The 24,621-nt window shown below is 40.4% G+C and overlaps 1 protein-coding gene across 1 annotated transcript in view; it reads right to left on the bottom strand.

The window, feature by feature from the left end:
- The window catches only part of TLL2 (tolloid like 2), a 134,656-nt gene that overhangs the window by 41,254 nt on the left and 68,781 nt on the right, over nucleotides 1-24,621 (bottom strand). Inside the window, exons 4-7 of the mRNA XM_057735781.1 lie at nucleotides 12,075-12,230; nucleotides 10,335-10,452; nucleotides 4,954-5,132; nucleotides 3,928-4,033 (exon numbers count right to left, since the gene is read on the bottom strand). Of these exons, the coding sequence (XP_057591764.1) occupies nucleotides 3,928-4,033; nucleotides 4,954-5,132; nucleotides 10,335-10,452; nucleotides 12,075-12,230 (559 nt within the window). The remainder of the gene's footprint in view (nucleotides 1-3,927; nucleotides 4,034-4,953; nucleotides 5,133-10,334; nucleotides 10,453-12,074; nucleotides 12,231-24,621) is intronic.

Genomic DNA, 24,621 nt, shown 5'->3' with positions numbered 1-24,621 from the left:
TACATCCCCCCTTTTATGTAGGACATTCTTAGCATTGACATTCTGCTAAACTAAGAAAAGGTCTGGCAGATGCCCTTAGGGAATAAAACTGTCAGCTCTGAGTTCTCCAAACAAAGAAACTCCTGTACCAGAGAACTGTCTCCTCATCTCCTGGACACTTGCCCAACAAAATCTCCAAAGACATCATGCCCCACAGCCCGGGTCCAACTAAGGGGAGGAGGGAAGAACTACAATAAACCAGAGGGAATAAAGTTGGAAGGAGACAGCTCAGTCGTAAAGACACATGAAGATTGGGTTTCCCATCAGCAGGAATAGCATTTGCCTCTGAGATGAGAAAATGTTCTATAGGGCATTTTCTGCCCTTTCGCAGAATCAAAGACGATGTGCAGGCTAGCTCCAGGGGATATGTGACCAAGAGAAAGGACATGAGTTAAGGAGTGGAAAATTTGACAGAAAGTAGGCCAGAAAAGACCCCCAAGTTAAATAAGCCATTGATAAATGCCCCCACTGAACAAAGTAGTTTTCTGAAAATCCACGCAGAAAATTGGCACAGAGGACAATGCCACAAAACAGATTTGCTGAGACCATTCTCAGCTCTGGGACAGGGGTGTGAAGGGAGCTGCGTGGATTGCTAAAATAACGAACCGTGCCTCCTGACATCCATAACCCTCTGCGACGTGAAGTTGCAGCTCCTCCCATTAAGAGGTGGAATCTCTTGCTTCATCGCTTGAGTCTGGGCTGGGCTTGTGCCTTGCTCTGGCCAACAGAATGTGACAGAGGTGATGTCACACACATTCTAGAGCCTGGGTCTTAAGAGTCCTGCAGCTTCCCGGCTTGCCCTCTAGGAAGTGAAGAGCCCGGTCTAGCCTACTGGAGGATGGGAGGTCACATGGAGGAGAACTAAGGGGCCCCAGTGGACAGGCAGCACAATAGCCCTCATCCAACTCAACTGCACTGTGAAATGAGAATTGCTATGGGAGTGATCCCAGGCAAGACCAGAAAAGAACGAATCAGAATGACCCACAATGTCATAAAAAATAAATCGTTATAAACTGCTAAGTTTGGGGGTAGATTGTTCTGCAACAATAAATAACATCATGGCAGCAAAAGGGAAAATCTGCCTCCCTCCAACGTCTTCAGGGAAGCTGCTTTGCTCCTAACTAGCCGCCCATCACACCCATGTGCTGCCCCCATGCCAATCTCCCTCCTAGGGGGTCTTGATGGGGAACTGTTATTTCATGGGTGTGGTCCATGAGTTTCCACAGGTCCGTGCTAATAAAATGCTTCACATTGACAACAGTGTTAAAATGGTTAGCTCCTGAAGGGCAAAAGGGAGGGCATTATGGGTTAAAAATCAGGAAAAAAAAATAAAGAATTTTTTTTTCAAAGACAAGAAAAGAGATGTTGGTGCCAGAAGATGGTCTGTCTGCATTCTTGCCTTGGCCTCTGGCTTCAGGGTTTTGCACAGTAACTGGCACGTCACATGTACGGAGAAGGCAATGCAGTTTCTACATCCCATGAGGAGTAATTTATCCAAAGTGTCCTACATAATAGAAACTTGCAGATTCTTCTTAATGAAGTGATCACTGTATCTGTATGTGGGAAGAATTGCAATGAGATGATGGACATTTCCTCCCTCACCTAGTCCCCAGCACTGCAGCTCTCCTGTCTCCTTTGACTCATTCATTAATTTATTCATTTGACAAATATTTATAGAACAGCTACTCTGTGCCAGGCACTGTGTTGAGTGCTGGGGATTAGAAGAGAATGAGATGGTCTCTGTCCTCAAAGATCTCAGTCCAGTGAGTGACAGGGGACTGCAACAGATAAATATTAATAAATAAATTTATAAGAATAATTGATAGATAAGGTATAAAGCAATATGAAGAGTTTTGACAGCTATAAAAACAAGACCCAAGGTACAAGCTTCTCACTGGGACCAACTTGACCTTGATTTCCTGAAAAAATCAATACTTTGGCTCTACTTAGCAGCCTGCAACCCCTGGGGTCGATGCAATTTGAGCCGGCTATCCCTTGCACCATTTCTCAAACCTGAATCAGCCCCCTCCCCACACCCAAGCACCCCACCTCTGACATCTGCCGAGGAGGCGCTCATCCTGCCCCGCCCATCCCCAGTGTAGGTCCCGCAAAGTCTCCGTTTCCCAGCGTGGAAGAGGAAGCCTCAGATTTCCAACATGGCAATGGGTGTGATCATATCTGTCAATCCCTCACCCACTCGGGTCAAGAAATTACAGCATGAAATGTCCGAGCTGCAAGGGGCTCAGAGAACACCTGGAGGTGAGAGAACAACTCCCTCATGAGAGAACAACTCTCTTATGAGGGAACTGAGGCCCGGGGAGGTGGCAATTTGACCCTACACACAGCTGCCCCTAATTACTGTTTAGACCTCCTTCAAAAGCAAGGTGCATGGGAGAACAAGGGCTAGAATCCAGCCTTTGACTCTCAGCTCGGTGGTCTCTTCATTATATCATATTGCCTTCTGTGTCTTCTGATAAAGAACCAGGAGAAGAGTAAAGAGAACAGGGTAGGTCACTGCCATGCCAGTTGTTCACAAATGCTGACTTTGGCCAAACTCCACCCATTAGAGCTCTGGAGAGGCCTGTCTGGGTGCAGGATGGCCATCATAACGAACTCAGCTGTGTGGCCAGAGGAACAGTGCCGCCTCAGAACTTGGGATGCTGAAGTTTGATGGATGCTTCCCACGGTTCTATGACCTCATCAACAAGATGCTTTCAGCAGCCTTACCCAAGAGCCAAGCAGCCTGGGTAAATAGTTTCCCTTCCACTCCCAGAGCTGTATGTCTCCTGAACTAATGGTTTCCTTTGATCTTTACGGACATAGTGGCTCATGAAATGGATTGGTTCTAGGAAGCACAGGGCAGGATTTGCTGCCAACCCCAAAGCAGGGTACATGACTTTATGACATACATTCTGAATACCAAATTGACTCCAAGCTTCAACTTAACCATCTACCTTTCTTTTTTCCTCCCCCCATCCCCAGGTTTCCTCACCTGATTTTTTTTCTTGTATATATTGGGAAGCACCTCAAATCTTTTTTAATGATTAAATAAATAAATAAATAAAAAGCAAACAACCTGGTTTTAAGAGGAGACTGAGGAAAAAAATGCCAAGAGAGAAAATATTTGCACTCTGTCTCCTTTAACTCAAGAGTGGAAAGACCTACAAAACTGGGACTAGCAGTGGAAAACTTTTATATGCAAAACACTTACATGATCTAGAAGCAAGGGCAATACGGAAAATACTTAACACTGGGTCCAGCACAGCATGAACTCATCAAAACAGATCCTGCGGATGCCAGCCGTAAATAACTGGTCTGACCATGCTTGAGGATAGCAGCTACCATCACGCGTGGCCAGCAGGCAGGCGACCTGGATTTCTGTTCTGACTCCAACCCCAGCTACCTCTGTGCACTCCAGCTGGCTGGAGCCTCATTTTCTTCTAAAATGAACCCATGATTTACCACCCTCCCAGCTCTGACACAGCCTAGCTTCCAATAAACCGCACTTCTTCTAGGAGAACTGGTTAGCGTCTCCATGCTTACATCAAGGACGTACTTTAGAAGATACCCCCACCCCCTGGAAATTTTATGCACAGCCTCAAAGTTATTACCCCAGCCAACCTCTCCATAATTCCGCTTTTCCAGTTTGCTGCTTGTGACATGAGGGCATGATGAAACACCAGCTTCACAATGGGATTCAATCTTATTAGCGGGAACCTGATTAGATTATATTTCACTGCAGCCCAGAGGCCACTGTATTTCAAGGACAGACACGCCAACTGTGCTAGGAACATGCAGAGACTCGCTCTCCGCACACCTCCAGGAACCTGACCCCAGCCTGCGGCAGGCACAGGACGACACAGACGAGGCATGACCATAGATTCCGACCTTGAGAAGGTGTTCCGGGCGTAGTGCATGATGCTGTCGAAGTCGTACATCTCTCCCAGAGAGCTCACTTCCCCAGCTTCCATTTTTAAGAAATTATACTCCTGACCTGTGACACAACACTCTGTTAAGGCCTTTGAAAACCAAGGCAGGCACCTGAAAGGAGGCAGAGGAGGGAGAAGGAGGGCGCATAGCAACTTCCGAGAGCTTCGTTAGGTCCCTCAGTCAAAGGACAGGCTTGGGGGTGGTTCTTGTTGTTTCTAACAGATTGGAAATTTCAAACAGAACAGCCCTATGTGGTCCCAACCCAACCACCCAACACCCCTCCCAAAATGCCACTCATAACTCCGAAACTAAGTTAGTAGACAGGTTACTTATCAATCTGACTGCTCAAACAAAATTGTTTTAAAATCTCTAATCTTGCTACTGACAGAACAAAAGAAAAATACGAGTTAAATTCAATCCCAACTTCACAAATCAGACCCTCAAAAGCATTGTTAAGGCAACTATATTATTCAACCAGGTACTTTCATGTTCAATATGAATTTATGTATAAAACTGTTTAACAGGAGATGTTTTTAAGAAATATAGACACTTCATCTGCCTCGGGATAGGCAGGAATACTGTTTTTACGTTTACCATATCTTAATTATATTTCAGTTTCAAAAATACGTGTTGCCTATATCAGCAAAAATGAGTCTTAGAAAAGCAACCGGGAGAACTCTTTTTTGGGCCTATCCGCTCTGATGGTGCAACAGTGTTCTGGTCGATTCTGTTCCCCCTGGGAAATGGAGCTGGATTTCATTGTCCTTTACAACATGGAAAGCCATTTTGCTTCTGCTCTATCTTACATGCTCTGGCAGATGACCTCCCAAGAAGGGGCACCGATGGGAAGTGCTGGTGGCAAAGGCCTCCATACTTGCAAAGGTGTGCTGGTCTGCTCCCGGTCACCCCCTCTTTACTCCCTCCTGACCCCATGGATGCCACCTGCCTGACCGGTGGCTTCGAAGCTCCATACAGACTCCTTACCTGGCTGGATGTTTTCTCTGATGATGGTGACATGCTGGTCTCTGTCTGGCCGGGTGTGTTCATGCCAGAACCCAACCACGTGGCCCAGCTCATGTGCCACGATCCCAAACTTGTCACAGTTTTTCCCAATGGATATGGCCTGTGGGCCTCCTCCTCGGCGCCCAACATAGGAACAACAGCTGGACAATGGCAGAAATACCCAGGTCAGCAGATTAGGGAATAGCAAGAGTCTAACACCCCTCCCTCGGGGGGTGTGTGTGTGTGTGTGTGTGTGTGTGTGTGTGTCTAAAAGAAGCACAGACTTTGACAGCTGAAAATGATCTCATTGTCTAACTTCCCTCCCAATGCAGAAATTCCCTCCAAAAATGGTTATTGACCTTTTTGGTGGTCACAGATCCCCTTGAGAATCTGAAGATATGACCTCTCTTCCTGGAAAAAAGCACATACCTTCCCCCACCCCCAAGTCTCCGATGACAAGGAGGAGACAATGGAAGTAGCCCCTGAGTTTCTGTAAAGCATGAGTCGATACTATTATCAGAGGAAACTTAGAGATGGCTCCACTTCTGGGCACTTAAAAAATGGCACTTCCACTTTTTAAAATACATATTCATTATTCCTAATATAGAAAGGCATAAAAAATAAATTAAAATGGCCCATAATCCCACCACTCAGATAACTTCCATAAAATGTTTAAAAAATAGATGCCCGTTAAGTGCTAAGGCTCCAAAGATAACCATTGTTAACAGTTTCTTGAATGCTATTCCAAAAAATGTAATACATCTATATACATACTTTTTAAATTACAAAATACACCATGTACATTGTCCTTCGTCTTCCCTTTTTTCCTCCTTAATTTACATATCTTTTTATAACAGCACATGTGGACCTATCTAATTTTTTTCAAAGCAACAAAGTATTAAAATTTATTTAATCTGTCTCCTATTAATGTACGTTTAAGCTGACTCCAGCTTTTGCTATTTAAACAAAGCCTCCGGGAGAGGGAGACAAAACAAACAAACGACAAAATGCAAAACAAAGGAACCATTGGGGTCTTACTTGTTCATGGTAGGGTAAACTCCTAGCAGTGGAATTAATGGATAAAAGAGTATGGGCATTTGATATTTTGATAGATACTATCAAATTGCAATCCCAAAATGTTGTGTTTCTTTATATGCCCACTAATAGTATATTAAAAAGGCCTATTTCTCCACAACTGGGCCAGCACTGGTTTTACCAATCTATCTTTGCCAATTTGATAAACGAAAAGTGGTATTTCACTGTTCTGAGGTTGGATAGTTTTTCAAGTTTTATGTGACAATTATATTTTTTTTCTTGTGAACTATGAGATCACATCTTCCCCCAATTTTGGTGGGAGGAGGTCATCCATCTTTTTATTACTGATTTGTAAGAACCCTTTGTACATTATAGGATCAGGTCTTTCACTACCAAATGTTTTACAAATATTTTTCTCCCTTCGTTATTTCTTATTTGACTAATTTTTATGTGTTGTTTTTGTTTTCTTTTTGCAATATAAAATTTTAAAATTTTAATGTCTTTATTTTCTTATGTCCTGTTTAGAAAGGCCATCTACATTCCAAGATAATAAGTAAAATCCACTCTTGCGTCCTTCTAATACTTTTCAAATTTCTGTTTTTCTTTTCTTTCTTTTGCTTTTAAAAATGTTTATATTTTTGATCTAGCTAGAATCATTTTGATATAAGAAGTGAGGTAGGATTCCAGCTTTGTTTTTTTTCACAATGAGCTTTTTAATCACCCCAATATTCAAGTATCCCAATTGACTAATCCATCTTTCTCACTTAAGATGCTACCTAAATTTGTGTATAAATGTATTCGTTTTAAACTCTTCTGTTCCGTGTATCTATTTTTATTGCGTTCCAAATGGTTTTAATTGTTATTCTCTTCATTTGCATTTTAATATCCTATACGTTGGGATAAAACATCAAACCTTCCCCTGCCTCTGTCCCTGTCACTACTGTTTGTCCTCATTCTCTCTCTCTCTCTGTTATTTCTACATGAAAAACTCTAATATCATTTGTTCAAGCTCTTAAAATACATGTATACACATACCCTCATATACACATATGAAAATGTTGTTTAAATCAGAATGGCATGAATTAAAAAAAAATTTTTTTTGATCTTTATTGGAGTATAATAGCTTTACACTGTTGTGCCAGTTTCCGCTGTACCACAAAGTGAAATCAGCTGTATTTATACATATATCCCCCACATCCCCTCCCTCTTGAGCCTCCCTCCAGAGCCTCTCTCCCACCATCCCTATCCCATCCCTCTAGGTCATCGGTAACTATCGAGTTGATCTCCCTGTGTTAGGCAGTTGCTTCCCACTAGCTATCTATTTTACATTTGGTAGTGTATATATGTCAATACTAGTATTTCACTTTGTTCTAGCTTCTCCTCCCCCACCTCCCCATGTCCTCAAATCTGTTCTCTGCATCTGCGCCTTTATTCTTCCTCTGCCACTGAGTTCATCAATACCAGAATGGCATGAATGTATAGGTTATTTTAGGAAGTCCTGACATCTTTACTATTTGGGCATTTCCATATCAGGAAATGGTATGCGTTTCCATTTTTACTTCTTTTTTAAGTTTCCTTAGTTTTTGCATTTTCTTCTTATAGGTCGGGCATATTTTTGCATTTTTGTTAAATTTATTCTTAGATATATTATCAACTACGTTTCTATTAAAGTTGTGATTTTCTCCATTATGAAAGTATATCAGATTATTTCATCAAAGGAAAAGTAGTTAATTTTCTGTTTATTAATTTTGTAATCAGTCACCTTAATAGGGTCTCCTTTTGTTTCTGATAGTTTTTCAGTTGGTTTTCTGGGTTTTTTAGGCACACGTCACATTAACTTCAAACAACGCATACACTGCCTTGTTCCTGCCAGTATTCAGTGTGTTTATCTCTTTCTCTTGTCAAGTTACATTAGCTACTATTTCCAGAAAAAAATGTTAAATAATTGTGGTGATCATGAACATTTTTGACTTGTTCCTGATTCTAACAGAAATGTTTTAGAATTTTCATTGACAAATATGAAATGTTCTTTTGGGATGTGTGTGTGTGTGTGTGTGTGTGTGTGTGTGTGTGTGTGTGAAGGATCTGTCCTTGACATCTCTTCTTGTACTATCTTGATTACTTTTTTAAAACAACAAAGGCATGTTGAAAATGTGCAGATGCCTTTTTAGCAACTACTGAGACATGAATATGGCTTCTCTCCTTTGCTCTATCCATATGCCGATCATGCAAATAGATTTCCTAATGCTGAACCAGTCTTGCATTCCTTAGAGAAACCTTCTTGGTAGCCTCCTCATCTATTCTTTTACTGCTGTGTTCTGTATGCCAACATTGTAGTTACAATTTTTCATGGCTATTCATAAGTTAGATGAGTCTATAATTTTCTTTTTTTTTTTTTTTTGGTGCCATCTTTTTCATTTTGGGGTAGCAACACCACGATATTTCATTAAAAGTAAATTGGAAGAAAATATTCTTTTATGCTCTAAAAAACTTAAATAGTACCAGAATAATCTGTTTCTGGAAGTTTTGAAAGAATTCACCCGCGAAACTCTAGATTAGAGGTGTGGGGGAGAAAGTTTTTCTGCCAATTTTTCAATTTCTTTCAAAGTTACTGGGCCGTGCCAGCCCCTTATATTGATCTTGAGGTCATTCACATTATCCGGATTTCCTCATTTCTTGCCCTAGAGTTTTATAAAGTACTCCTTTATGATTCTGCTGAATCTGTGGTTATTCCCCCAATTTGCATGTCTGATTTTGTATATGTCTGCACTGCCACTTTTTTGTCTTAGACTAATGAGTAAGTAATTTGTCTACAGTTTTTTGTTTGTTTATTCAAAGAATTTACTCTTCAGTTTATCAGTCCTATAATGTGTTACCTCGTCCATTTTCTTGTGCTCTCATTAGGTTTCTTTTGTTGTGGTGGTAGTTTTAATGTATTTATGTATTTTGCCAACTTCTTCAAATTGAATATTTCATTGTCATTCTTAATTAGCGATGTGGATATCTGAGGCTGTGGGTTTTCTTCCGGACATAGCTTTACCCCGATCTCTTCAATTTTGAACTGTAGGGATTTCATTATCTAGACATCTTGTAATTTTAATCCTGATTTCCTTATGACTTAAGAGTTGTAAAAAAGGGAGCTTTAACTTACCAGGTAATGCAGGAGTATTTATTCTATTTTTGTTATTTATTCTATTCTATTATATCCAGTTTCATTGCTTTGCAATCAGAGAATATTTTAATGTTATTTCTGCCTTTTAGAATCCATTATGGTGTTCTTAATAATAGGTGGACAAGGTCATAAACATTTAAAAGGCATTTTTAAAATATATTATCAGGTTATAGAATCTGATAGACCCATAGGGTCAACTCTATTAATTATATATTTTCCAGTCCTCTACAAATCTCTTATTTTTTGGGCAACTTGACACTGATCTACTTGGGTTGACAGAAATGAAATAAAGTCTTCTGCTGCTGGTGTTTCTGTCGATTTCCTCTTGAAATCCCTGGGACTTGTTTTATGACTTTTAATGCTATGCTATTTGGTGCGTAAAGATTAATGACTGTTATATTCTCACTGTAGCTTGTACTCTTTCTCATTATAAAGTGTCTCACCTTTTTTTTTTAGCACTTCCAACTCTAAAAACAAACTAAAAACAAAACAAAACATAGAAGCCTTGTCTACAACTGATCCCAGCTTTCCTTTTGCTAGTATTTGCCTATATGCCTTATCTTCTACTTTTAAACCTTTCTGGATCATTTTCTCCAGTAGTCATCTCATGTATACAGCTTGTAGTTGGGTTTAAGTTTTTGAACTAATATGGGAAACTTTTCCTTTCACTAGGAGAGTATATCACACTTAGATTTATTGGCATTAACAGGTAAGTTCAGTCATAATCCAGTCATCTTATTATTTGTTACGTTTTCTGGAGGAAGTCTGTAAGCCCATGGAGCCCACAAAATTACATGTAGAATTTTGCAAATATGTATATCCATCATGAGGGAGCCCATAGCTTCATCAGATTCTCAGTGGGATCACTGGACTCAAGTTGGTTCAGAACCACTTCGTATGAAACACTCCCTATTCCTTCAACTGCTCCCATGACAGGAGATACAGACACCTTGTTGTTCTGGAGTCTTCCTCTTGACCTATTTACTTTGTCCCTAGATTGTGAGTTCGCCGAGGGCAAGAAGATTTTGCGACAAATGCTGGGCTCCTATATATTACAACATATTGGAAACGTTGTTTTAGAGAGAAAATTCAAGACTCATGAGCCATCTGACTTGTCTGCCTCAGATTCCACTGAGGTGAACTTGCATTCACTTACCCACAGGTTCTGTAACTGAACACAATAAAGCTTTCTTCATCCGTCCTCTCTATGAAGGTCACACAGGTGTGCTTCTCCCAGTGTCTCATGGCCTGCTTAAAAATAGCCCTCTGGCTTCCTGAAACAACAGGGCAGGTGTTCATCAACTCACTCGTGGGTCCATACCTTAGAAGCTCTGAAGTACACTGGCTCACAACAAATCTTGTTCCAATGATCAAAGAAAGCCTGTCCCAGGTGACCCAGAATAAAAATGAACTAGGACTAAGGATTTCCCTGGCTAAGAATACAATATAACTTTCCTGAATTACCAAAGCTTAGAGAGTAGGAGTTTGTGAATTGAAAGAGAGGGTCAAAATAGATTTTCAAAATGTCCCCAGCTTCCCAACTTTTCCTTTGTATCGAAAGTACTTCTCTAAACTCTAAAAAATGTTACTCAGGTTATTCAATTTGGAAATTTTCGGCTCTGGAAGTAACTCACCAGCACTGCATTCCACCCCTTCATTCTATTTTATACCTGTAGGAGGGTATTCCCATAGGCTCTAACAATTCTATTGGCATGTACTTTAATGCCACTTTTGATCAGGGTTCAGTGTTTGCTGGGGGATCCTTGAGCCTAATTTTCTACAAGGCCTTTGGAAACATGAATTTCATACTTCCTCTGAACCTTTCCTCATATTTCCCTGATTAGAAATTGAAAAATAAAGCCATAAGTAAATTGGGAGTGAGCAAGAATAAACCAGTTGTAAACTCTAGGCTGAGCGTTGTATATAGTCACTAAGTATTCTTTTCAAAATCTATCAATCTTAAATAAATAAGACTACTGTATTTTGATTTTGCTAGAAGCAATAAGGGGGATCTAGAAAAATAGTAGTTTGGGAAGTACACAGGATGGTTGGGGGTGGGGTCTGAATTCTAGAATGACTTTGCTGCAAAAACCCAACAAACCAACGAACCTGTGGGAGGCTCCATTACAGTCTAGAAGATGCGGATGTGCTGTCATATTGCTGTCCCCCCAAAACACACAGATGGAATAAAGAGTAACTTAGCCGTCCATTTTTGGGGGAGACATCTTGACACTTTTAGTGAAAATTGTTTATGGAGCAATTACTCACCAAAATAGCAATCCTACTAGTTACAGAATAACAAAAATCTCTGTGTAAAGAAAGTTCTCTGTATAAAATTAGTTTTGATGAAGGTTATATAAATCTTTGGCCAGAAATGCACACCAGGTCTGAAAGAACGTGGTTAAGATACCAAGGAACAAACGTTAGGAACTGATGACGATTTCCACATTTTAATTCTTTAAGAACACATCTCTCTCTCTTATTAGGATGGGGGCCCCTTGAGGGAAGGGTGCTGTCTTAGTCATATTTTTATCACCAGCACCTAAGTAAGGATCTGGCACTGGAGGCCCTGGGTTAATGCTGTGGGAGTGCAAGGGAACCAAGGGTGTGGATGCTGCCAGGGAGGGGTGGGGGGGCTCCACCAGGGTCATAGGTCACCCCCTGCATAAAGCCTCAGGGACCAAGTGACCACCTTTGAGGACATAGCCCCAACAGAGACCGCAGTTTCCCCAGGCCGATTGCACTAGACCCCGTGAGCACAAGGGAGATTTAGCAGGGGGACTGCTACGGCTCCGGCGTCTGTTCCATCCCACCTGAGTCCTTCCAGGGAGGACTTTGCCCACCTAGGGAGACAAAGCATCCAACCCCAAAGCAGGCCAAATCTGGAGCTACTGACCAGTGAAGTTCCCTCCGATGACGTAGGGGATGACTCCTCCTGGCCATATCCTCTCTGTCCTTGAGGTTGTAGCTCTTCGGACCCGGGAAAAGGAGGTCTCAGCTCCAGTATGCAAAGTCCCAGGGCTCTGTGGAAGCATGGCATTGTCCTTGCCATCTGCAAGAGAGTCATGACGCCATTTACTTTGTGTGGACATACATTTTCAGTTCTTCTGGGTATATGCCAAAGAGTGGAAATTTGGGGGCATGTAGTAACTCTATGCTTAACCTTTTAGAGAACTACCAGATTGTTTTCCAAAGCAGCAGCACCATTTTACATTCCCACCAGCAAAGCATCAGGGTTCCAGTGTCTTCTCATCCTCGTCAACACTTGCTATTGTCAATCTTTTTGATTATAACCATCCTAATGGATGTGAAGTGGCAACTCATTGTGGTTCTGATTTACACTTCCCTAATGACTAATGATGTTCGATATTTCTTTGTGTGCTTATTAGTCATTTGTATATCTTCTTTGGAGAAATGTCTATTCAAATCCTTTGTCCACTTCTTAATTGCGTTGTCTTTTTATTGTTGTGTTATAATTATTCTTTATATATTCTGGAGACCAGACCATTATCAGATATATGATCTGCAAATATTTTCTCCTATTCTATAGGTTGTCTTTTCATTTTGTGATAGTGACCTTTGAAGCACAAAAGTTATTAATTTTGATGAAGTCCAATTATCCATTTTTTTCTTTTGTTGCTTTTTGTGTCATATATAATAAATGACAGGTATACCTTGTTTAATTGTGCTTGACTTTATTGTGTGTTTTTACAAACTGAGGGTTTGTGGCAACCCTGACTTGTCAGATGATGGTTAGCATTTTTTAGCAGTATTTTTTAATTAAGGTATGTATATTGTTTTTTCCAGACATATGGCTTTTGCACACATAGCACACATAACATATGCAGTGGGAAACCAAAAAAACTGTGCAACTCACTTTATTGCAGTATTCATTTTATTGTAGTAGTCTGGAACCAAACCCACAATATTTCCGAGGTATACCTGTACAGCTTAATCTAAGCTCATAATGATTTATATCTATGTTTTCTTTTAGAGTTTTATAGTTTTAGCTCCTGTATTTAGATCTTGGATCACTTTGAGTTAATTTTTGTATATGGTGTGAGGCAGGGGTCTAATTTCATTCTTTTATATGCAATATCCAGTTGTACTAACATTTGATGAAAAGGCTAGCTTCCCCCCCATGGAATTGTCTTGGTAGCTTTGTAACACATCAATTGGCCATCCTTTTCTAGCTTCTTGAGTTGAATGTTTGGCACATTAATTTTCAACCTCTGTTATATTCTAATATTATCATTTTAATGCTAAAATTTCTCTGAGTTTACTCTTTGCCCATCTTTTGACATGTACATTTCAATGTTAGACCTTGATATATTCTGTAAGTTCCATTTGGACTTTCTTCTTTGATCCTTGGATTATTTAGAGGTGTGATTTTTACTTTCTAAATTTGTCTCTGGGCATGTCATTGATGTCTAACATTGCTTTGTGTTCCAAGGACTTATTCTCCAAGACACGGGTCAGCACACTTTTTCTGTAAAAAGCCAGAGAGTAAATATTTTAAGTTTTGTGGTTAATATATTCTCTGTTGCAACTACCCAACTCTGCTATTGTAGTGTGAAAGGAGCCATAGACACTATGTAAACGAATGAGTATGGCTGTGTTCCAATAACGCTTTATTTGCAAAAACAGATGGCAGGCTGGATTTGGCCTGCTGGCCACGGATGCTGGTCCATGCTCCAAGGTATCAGTTCTTTGGTGTTTTGAGCCTTGCTTTGTAGCCCAGTACGTGATTGTTTTTATAAATGTTCCATACATCCTTGAAATAATGTGCATCAATTTTCAAAATTGATGGTTGAAGGGTGCTACATATGTTGTTCAAATAATATTTTTGGCTCCTTGGTGTATCTACTACCGAGAAAAGTGCTTTAAACAACCTTGAGGACTAAGATTGTGAATTGTCATCTTCTCCTTTATTTTTAATTTTTGCTTTATATTGTTCAAGCCTATGTTGGTTAAGTAATACAAGTTAAGGATTGTTAAATGTTCCAACTAAATTGCTTCTTTCATCATTAAATACCCTCTTTATCTGTAATAATGTTCATCTATAATAAAGATTATTTTGACTGATTAATTGCTACACCAGTTTTATTTTGATTAGTGTTTGCCTCATATAGCACTTCGCCATCCGCTAATTTTCAATCTTTTTGTGTAATTATACTTTTTTGTTTTAAATGAGTCATTCAACAGGTGTGATTCTGTGAGCAATACATTTCCCACAGCAAACAATGAAACAAGCTGTGCAAAGGTCATAATGTTGAGGTTCAATATTATTTTTTTCCTGTATATGAAATAATTTTTGTAAATTGAAATTTGTTTTGAAATAATTGTAGATCCACACGCAGTTGCAAGAAATAATATAGAGAGATTTTGTGTACCTTTTACTCTGTTTCCCCCAAAAGTAACATTTTATGAAACTATAGTACAGTATCACAGCTGGGATATGGGCATCCACTGATCTCATTCAGATTTCCCCAGCATTATGTACACTCGTGTGTGTGTGTGTGTGCGTGTGTCTAATTCTACACAATTTTATCACATGTATAGGTTTGTGTATCCACAATTTTATCACATGTATAGGTTTGTGTATCCAAGATACTGAATAGTTTCATCACCATAAGCATCCCTCATGTTGCCATTTTAAAATCATATCCACCTTCCTTCCCCTCCCTCCCAACCCATCCCTAAACTCTCAATCACTAATCTGTTCTCTGTTTCAAAAATGTTTTCATTTGAAGATATTATTTAAATGGAATCCTACAGTATATAACCTTCAGGAACTGGTTTTTCTAACTCAGTGCAATTCCCTGGAGGTTCGTTCAAGCTGCTGCATGTATCCCTAGTTTCTTTCTAGTGTTGAGTGGTACTCCATGGTATGTATGTACCACAGTTTGTTTAACCATTCACCTGTTGAAGGACGTCTGGGTTGTTTCGTGGTACTCCATGGTATGTATGTACCACAGTTTGTTTAACCATTCACCTGTTGAAGGACGTCTGGGTTGTTTCCAGCTCTTACAAACAAAGCTGTTATGAATATTCATGACCAGGTGTTTGTGTGAAGATTTTTATTTCTCTGAGATAAATACTCAAGAGTGGAACTGCTGGGTCATACAGTAAATGGGTTTAATTGGGTTTATTTCTGGGTTCTCTATTCTGTTCCATTAATCGATGTGTTTATCCTTCTGCTAATATAACATTGTCTTATTTCTGTAATTATGTACAGTCAGCCCTCCATATCCGTGGGTTTCACATCATAGATTCAATCAATTGTGGATCAAAAATATATATTTTTTAATTCGAGAAAGTTCCAAAAAGCAAAACTTGAAGGTGCCATGTACCAGCAAATACATAGCATCCACATTGTATTAGGTATTAAAAGTAATCTGGAGATGATTTAAAGTATATGGAAGGATGTGTATAGTTTATATGCAAATACTGTGCCATTTTATATAAGGAGCCTAAGCATCCACAGATTTTGGTAACTGTGAGGGGTCCTGGAACCAATCCCCCAGGGATACTGAGGAAGAACTGTAGTAAGCCTTGATATCAGGTAGAGTGATTACTCTCACTTCAGACTTCTTTTCCACAACTGTTTTAGCTATGTTTCCATATAAATTTTGTGTCTTTCCATATAAATTTTAACATAAGCTTGTCTATGGCTACAAAAATCCGTGCTAAGATTTTGATGGGAATGACATTAAAACTACATATCAGGGACTTCCCTGGTGGTCCAGTGGTAAAGAATGTGCCTTCCAATGCAGGAGATGTGGATTCAATCCCTGGCCAGGGAACTAAGATCCCACATGCCTTGGGGAAGCTAAGCCTGCGAGCCACAACTACAGAGCTCAAGTGCTCTGGAACCTGTGCACCACAACTAGAGAAGAGAAAATCCACATGCCACAACTAGAGAGAAGCCCACGCAATGCAACAAAAGATCCCTCACGCTTCAATAAAGATCCCGCATGCCACAAGTTAAGACCCAACACAGCCAAAACAAAACAAAAATAAAAACAAAGAAACCCCTACAGATCAATTTGGAGAGAACTGGCAGCTTTACTATATTGAGACTTCCTTCCAACCCACGGACATGGTATTTCTCTCCATTTATGTAGGTCTTTATTTCTTTCATCAGCATTGTGTAATTTTCAGTATACAAATATTTTACATGTTTTTTAAACTGTATAAACATTTCACTTTTGTTGAGTGATTATAAATGGTACTGTGTTTTTAATTTTGGTTTCTGCATGTTCATATTAGAAATGTAAGCATTTTTTTGTGTTTTGGTTTTGTATTCTGCTGTCTTGTTAAATTCACTTAGTTCTAGGAGTTGTTCGTTTGTTGTAGATTCCTTGAGAACTTCTACACAGACAAACATCATTTGGAAATCAGAACAGTTTTATTTCTTTCTTTCCAATTTGTACGCATTTAATTTCTTTTTCTTGCCTCACTGCAGTGTCTATAACTTCTAAAATTATCAATGATTTGAATAACAGCATAAGAGTAGACATCCTTTCCCTGTTCCTGATCTTAGAAAGAGAGCATTCAGTCTTCCAACATTCAGTATGATTTAAGCTGTGGGTTTTTTGGTAGATGCTCTTTATCAAGATAATGTCTCTATTACTAATTTGCTGAGTTTTTATCATAAATGTTAAATTTTGTTAAATGATTTTTCTGCCTCAGTTGATGTGATCGTAAGATTTTTCTTTTTTATCCTATTGATATGGTAAATTAACATTGATTGATTTTTCAAATGTTGAACCAGCCTTGCATATCTGGAATAAATTCCACTTGATTACAGTGTATAATTATTTTTTATACATTTTTGGTTTTGATTTGCTAATATACTGCTGAGGATTTTTGCATGTAAGTGTAGTTTGGTTTTAGGTGTGGCTGTCACAACAGCAAATAGCTAGATTTTTTTTTTCTCATTGTTGTTCAACCTGATAATCTCTTTTAATAGGTGAATTACACTTATTTTGTTGGCTCATTTCCTTTCTTTTTTTGTTTTTGTGCTTTCTATTTGCTATTTTTTTCTTTGCTTCTTATTTTTCTCCTTTTCTGCTCTCTGTTGGATTAAGATATTTTCCTATATTTACTTTTTATTTCCATATCTCTTTTCTATTCTTTAGTGTTGTCTTCAATTTTTAACATTCATTCTTAAATTAACAAAATATAAAGAATGAGTGAACTAGAAGACAGATCTGAAGAAATTAGGATCTCCATTCTCATTCTGAAAATACAAGGTTCTTAAGGTATTTTAATTTGTAAACAGACCCTCCAATTCTTCATGTTATTGTTTACTTACTTTTATTAAGACCCCAAATTAGTGACTATCATCTATGATTTAAATCTACCTTCATATTCACCCATTTCCTTGCTCACGTCTACTTTTTTAAAAATATTTTTAAAAAACTTTTTTAAAAATTTTATTTATTTTTTATTTTTTGGCTGTGTTGGGTCTTCTTTGCTGCATGCAGACTTTCTCTAGTTGTGATGAGCAGGAGCTACTCTTTGTTGCAGTGTGCAGGCTTCTCATTATGGTGGCTTCTCTTGTTGTGGAGCATGGGCTCTAGGCGTGAGAGCTTCAGTAGTTGTGGCACACAGGCTCAGTAGTTGTGGCACATGGGCTTAGTTGCTCCATGGCATGTGGGAACTTCCCGGGTCAGGGATTGAACCCATGTCCCTTGCATTGGCAGACAGATTCTTAACTGCTGTGCCACCAGGGAAGTCCCCCTCAGATCTATTTTCTACTTCAATAATTCTCTCTTCATTTGTGTTCAATATACTATTTATCCCATTCCAGTTTCAATAAATACAGTTATCATTTCTAGAAGCCCTATTTAGTGGCTTCTAAGTCGATCTGTTCTTTTCTCCCCCCACTATAGTTTCAAATTCTCCCACTGGCTCTTTAGTCACTTTATGTATACCTATTTAATCTCCCTCAGATTGTTCTATTATTTCTACATCTTGAGGTACTAATTCTCCAATTTATTGTCTCTGCTGATTCTCCTTCATGGATTAACTTTTTGTGTTTCTAATGTTTTTAGTTAAAGTTCATTTTTTTGGGGGGAGGGTTATTCCTTTCTGCAAGAGTCTCATATACCCTCAGTAATGAGTCTGATCCTGTTTTTCATTTTTTCAGGGCTCCTGGGATTCTATAGATCCTAGGTCAATTTTTATGTTAATTCCTAAGTTTATGGTTTCCATACATAGGAACTGTAATTTAAGAACTTATACCTGTCTGAGGAACAGACTTTGGGATTCAGTTTCTCATAGAAGATATTTTTTTACCCCCACTTAGAACCTAGGAAAGATAGCAAGATTTCTTGCAACTTTTTTCTGCCACTGGACAGAGTTTTTCTTTTCTTTGTTTTTCTTTCTTCTTCTTCTTCTTCTTCTTTTTTTAATGATTAGGAAGCCCTTTGAAGGAGTTCATTTTATGCAAGTTCTCAGTCTCTACTTCCTGTCTCACATGGGACCAAGGCCACAAATCCTGAACCTATTTCACTGTTACATGGGCATTAAAACACAAGCACTCAGTACCCCAAATCCTGGCCCAGTTTTGCCACCATCTGAAGTTTGGTTCTGTGGGTTTATATCCCTATTCTTTTCTGATCATGACAAGTTCCCTTTCTTTTCTTTGAGCTTAACTCTGTATTTTTAATTTGGGATGAGGGGAGGTTTATATGTTTTCTCCCCCAGTGTTCTATGTTTGTAAAAGGGGTCCCTGCCAGTTCAGTTGCCAGAACCAGAAAGTTGGCATGTAACACATTTTTAAGCCTCAACATAATTGTTTAACTGCTAGTCTTTCTAGATCAGAAGTCACACGCTTGCAGCTCTTGGGATAAACTTGACCCACAGATGTGTTTTGTTTGGCCTGGATGCTTTTGGCCCACACTTTTTTTTAATCTCATTTGAGAAGCCGACTTTTAAAAATCAAGGAATTTCACACAAAAATCCATATTTTCTAATTTTTCTTTAAAAATGGAGCGACCTGGCAACAATGGGCCCATCTTCCATCACTTACAACCCACAGCAGTTAAGCAGCACCTGCTTTCCACGTCAGGGCACGTGTTATCCTGGTTGCTAGAATCTATCTCTCACTTCACAGGGTCCCATCCAGCTGCTTCATCCATTGGCATTACCTGCTTGGCCTCTACAGATATTCTAACTTGCTATCGCAGCCCAGGATTATAAATTGTATCCAGTAGACTGGAAGCTCCATGGGGGCCAGGGACTGCGGTCGACTCATTCACCACTCTATTCACACCCAACACAGTGTCTGGTTGGTGGTAAGCATTCGGTGCTTTGGGATTTTGAATTAATTAATTAAAGAATGGATGAGTTATTCTAAAAATAAACAACCCAACAGTCCAAACAATTCTACGGTGGAAACCTCTCCAAAATGTTGGCAGCCCTGAAGTCCTTAATGTTTAAATCCGGAGAATCATCCTGTCTTAAATAATCACAGGCAGCAATGTAGCAAGTGGAAGTTTGCTATTCATTTCCCATATGGTTTTCAATAAGTCTCTTAATTTTCCTCTGCTGCCAAAACTCCTTTGGAGAATGGGCAAAAATACGTCTCTATGTGAGGGACTAACACTAAGAAATCTGATGTTTCTCAGAGAAGCTGTGCTATATACACGTGACCTGGTATCATTAGGGCCTGGTGCAGCCCAGTCAGCATGGGAAAATCTTAAGTGCACCTGGAAAGAGACCGGGGTGTAATTTCCAGAGATGGGTTATTGAATGACAGCTTCCCCCTCGGTCCAGTGAGAAATTTAATTTGCTGAGGACTCAACACAGGAAGCATTTGCTGATTAAAAATATGTCTAAACAGATGTTCCGCTTAGCCTGGAAGAAGGATCTTAATGCAACTGTCATTATTGGATTTTCTTGGATTACTACTATCTGGAATCGGAGTCCAAATAGAAGGATGTAATTATTTATTATGGTCCAAGAGTCTTGCATTTGAAGAGGAGCACAGGGGAGTCTGAAAGGATTTAATACGCTGGGGGTGGGGTGGGCTGGCGGATAAAGTCCATTTAAATTCTCTGGCTCTGGGAGTGCACCTTATCCTCTCTGAAAAGCAGTCGTAGCTATTCAGTGTTCCGTTTCCAGCTGAAGGCACAGCCGTATCATAAACAGATCTAAGGCCTGACCCAGCCTTCTCAAGCGAGGAACTGTGGATTTTAGATTAGTCAACCGGTCCCTCTCACACTAGAAGTAAACACCCTGCCATTCCAGCCTTCTGCATCACCCTCACCCCAAGGCTTATGGGCAAATTTGCACCTGAAGGCTCAGTGAAAGGGGAGACTGTAGATTATTCTGCATGGTGGTTCCCAAACCTGGCTGCACAATGGATTCAATCAGGGAGCTTTTAAAAAATTCTGGTGTCCGCTCCCAGCCCTAAGGTTGGGACTCAATTGGCCTAGAGGACTGTCAAGGTGGCTGCTTTTTCAAGCTCCCCAGGTGATCCAGAAGTGTAAGGAAGTTTGAGAACCACTGGTGTAGCCCAAAGATTAAGAGCAAGAGGTTTGGGGTCGGGGTCAGACTTAGGCTCAAGGTAAATGTTTCCACTCACTACCTGTGTGGCTTTAGACAACTCACTGTCCCCTGAGCCCTGTTTCCTGCTCAGGGGGAGGAGGTGTCATGGGCATGGAACCAGGTGACGAGCATCAAATGCCTGCCGTGGCAAGGGCTTGACACAAGCTGCAGTAATCGCCATCACGTCTGCATTTAGGGACAGGCTAGAAAGATGCCCAAAGTCGGGTTTGAAGGTTACACCCAGATGCGCTGACATAAGTGACATTCAGGGGTTTGGGCACTGCGTGGTGCTCTGTGCCCAAGTCTGAGGGATCCGTGTTCTCTGGTGCAACCTGATTCCATTATTATTATTTGCTTCGGCTGAAAGCCCTCAGGGACTGCTACGGAAAGTGAAAGGTCCGTTCTCTTTTATGAATATGGTTCTAGAAATCGGGCTCTATCAAAACAGTCACGGCTTCATCTGAGGAACAGTCACACACTCCATTTCATTAACCCCGTTATCGGCCCCCAAATGCATGTTGAGCTCATCTCCAGGGGAGGAAGTCTCCTCAGACCAGAGGGTCTGCCAGGGGGTGCTGAGTGGGCAATGCCCCAAGCCCCCCGGCCCTCTCCAAGGCTGGAAGCAGACATGCCCACCGTCAGGGCTGAGGGGAGCCACATCACGCCAGGAAATAAACCTGCTGCCGCAGCCGCTGGCCAGGGGCTTCCCTCAGATCCTTTCTCCTGCTTGGGCGGTCTCTTTTTCTGGTGGTGGCAGAAGGGGGGCAGGTTGTGATTAAAGGGGAGCCTGAGATGGACATCACATCTTTAATTCAAACAAAAACAAGAGGCATCCAGGCTGGAGCCTAACCGTGTCCTGGAGGGACGGATGGGAAGGCTGGGGGAACGGGCGAGGAGGGACGGCCCTCACATCACCTTGGGGGTCTCCTTCCTCCTCAGGCTCCCCTTGGATGCTTAAAGAATTGCTCGTCTGCTGCTGTAATACAGAGTGGAGGGGCTGGCCTAACCTTAACATTGTCCTCTTCAAACACACCAGGGTCCTGTGCGGGGCTGCCGACTATGGATGCAGCCAGCTGCACGGGTGTGGGGTGTGGGGGGGGCGCGTTGTCATCACCCTCCTTATGGCGCCCAAGAAGCTCTCTCCTCACAGTGTGAGTGCCATGCCCAACCCAACCAGAGACAGAATTCTAATGGGCTGTGGCTGGCTTCTTCCTTCCTGGCCTCCTTAACTGTGTTTCTATGCAGCTGTTGAACAGCTGTGAAATCCCCGTCCAGAGGTGGACGATGCACTTTCAGTGCTGGGTAATCTAATTCTTGGAGGTGGAGGTGGAGAGAAAGAAATGGAAGAGCTACACTCATTGAATACCTCTTACATTCCAGACACATGGCTATGTGCTTTGCATACATATTATTTCTAATTCTCTCCAAACCTTAGATGAGGAGCTGGATAACTTATCCAAGGTTGTAGCTACTAAGTGGCTGAGCTGGGATGCAAACCCAAGTGTGTCTGACTGTTCAAGTTTATTTGGTTGGGTCATTTTACACCCAACAAACCAGTCAATATTAAAAATTCTGACAATAGCTATTGCTGGTGAGCAGGTAAGATGTAGTGAGGGAAGGCAGTAGATGGTCTCCAAATGAGCCAGAGCTCTCATCCTGGTAAGCTCAGGCCACTTCTCACACTAAGGGGTGCTGGCCCTCTAGACTGTGGCAGAAATAGCATTCTGAGAGTTCTGAGTTCAAGCCTTAACTGGTGGCTTCTGTCTCCTCTCTTTGGGAAGCCAGCCACCATGCTGTAAAAAAAATTTTAGTTAGAAAATAAAATGGTGAAGGTCCACGTGGAGAGAGCAGCCATATGGAGACACACTGAGGCACCAAGTATGTGACTAAAGATTTTTTTGGACCTCTCAGCCCAGCCCAGCCGCTGGGTGAATGTAGTCAAGTGAGTGACCCCTGCTGACATCAGCAGAACCACCCCACTGAGCCCAGTGAAAGCACAGAATCATGAAACACAGCAAATCACAGTTTGGAGTTACTAAGTTTGGAGGTAGTTGTTATGCAATAATAAATCACTTAAATTGTGAAGGAATAATGAGGTGTGGCATCTACATCACTGAAGGGTAACGGCAAATTCCTCTGGTTTCTTCCCCATATCTTGTGCTCCATTTTTACCACTAAGTGCTGGTTATTTGTGGCCAAAGTGAAGTGATACTGAGTTTACCGATGTGTGGGAGCCTGGAAATGAATAAGTTATTCAAGAAAGCAAAGCACAAAAATATAGATTTTTAAAGGGGACCTGTGAACAGTCCCAGCAATACTCGGTGTGACTGAGAATCTGATGCACGTTTGTCAAATGGTGGTGGTGGGGAGTGGGAGTGGAAGAGTCTGCCTCTCTCTAAAGGAGGTCATATTGGTAAGAGGGGATCAGCAAGCCTATAGAAAAATGTGCCAAGGACGGGAAGAGGCGAGTCACAGAAGTGCACCCCCAAATCACTGGCAAAGGTAGGAAAAAATGCTAAAAGTCACCAAGAGTCAGAGAAATACAAATTAGGTAATAATAAGCTATTGTTTACATTATTGAAAACATGGATAATACCTAGTGCCAGGGAGGATATGGTGATATGATATAAATGGCTATGGAAATGTGAATGGTTACACCTTTTGAAATGCATTCTAGCAACATCTATTAAACACATGCTAAGTTTAGATTTGATAGATGATTATATGTGTGTGTGTATACATATATATATGTAATCACCTATCAGTCTAAATCTCCAAAGTCAATGCTCTTTACCCCACTGTCTCCCATTTCTGGTCCATGTTTCAACAGGAAACTCAGACTATGAATTCTTGCGTATAATAGCTTCAACCTAATTTTTGTTTTTCTCTAGTTAGGACTAACCACATTTGTGACTGGGAAGACTAGGAATGGGTTAATTCACAGGGGGCTGCATCTACAGAAATCACACAAAATTATCTATTTCTCCCTGTAAATAAAACTGTTTGTTGCTTAAAAAACAAAAACATGCTAAGTGTGTAAGGACCTATACTCAGGAATTTTACTGCAGCATTGTTTGCGATGGCAAAAACTTGATGTATTAATTGATAAAGGAAGGATTGAATAAATTATGGTCCATTCATATCAGGAATATTTTGCAATATTCAAAAGAATAAATTGAACTTATAACCAGGGTCTTGGAGGCATTTGCCATGAGGTACTGATGAGTGAGGAACGCACAATGCATGTTTTTTATAAACGTATCAAATATGTTCCCAGTTTTTAAAAAAAGTGACAAAACATATCTGTATATATGTTTATGTGTTTGTATGTATGTTTATCCACGTACATGTGTACATCTCTACATCAGTGTGTATATGAATATATGTGCATGGGAAAAAATAGGGAAGTGTGCATGCAAAGTTATTAGCAAGTATTACCTGGGGAAGAGTAGAGGGGCAATATGTGGAAAAAAGAAGTGAAGGAGGTAGTCAAATTAAAGGGAAAACAAAAAAACACAACACTAAAAAAAAGTATATGATGATATGATCACATTTATGCATTTGTGTGAAATCGTATATATGTATATGTATGTGTAAAATATAAAATAACATTAAAGCAAAAACATAAAATAAAGAAAACAATGATTTGCATTTCATCGCTACAGTGGCATCTCTGAAACACAGGATTCTGGCATTTAAAAATGATTCTTTTGGGGACTTCCCTGGTGATGCAGTGCTTAAGAATCCACCATCCAATGCAGGAGACACGGGTTCAATCCCTGGTCCCAGAAGATCCCACATGCTGTGGAGCAACTAAGCCAGTGAGCCACAACTACTGAGCCTGCAGTCTAGAGCCCTCGAACCACAATTACTGAGCCTGT

Source organism: Hippopotamus amphibius, chromosome 5, assembly GCF_030028045.1.
Source record: "Hippopotamus amphibius kiboko isolate mHipAmp2 chromosome 5, mHipAmp2.hap2, whole genome shotgun sequence".
NCBI classification, from domain to species: Eukaryota; Metazoa; Chordata; class Mammalia; order Artiodactyla; family Hippopotamidae; genus Hippopotamus; species Hippopotamus amphibius.
The sequence above is the reverse complement of the archived record's forward strand: the minus strand, read 5'-3'. Positions and strand labels throughout refer to the sequence as shown.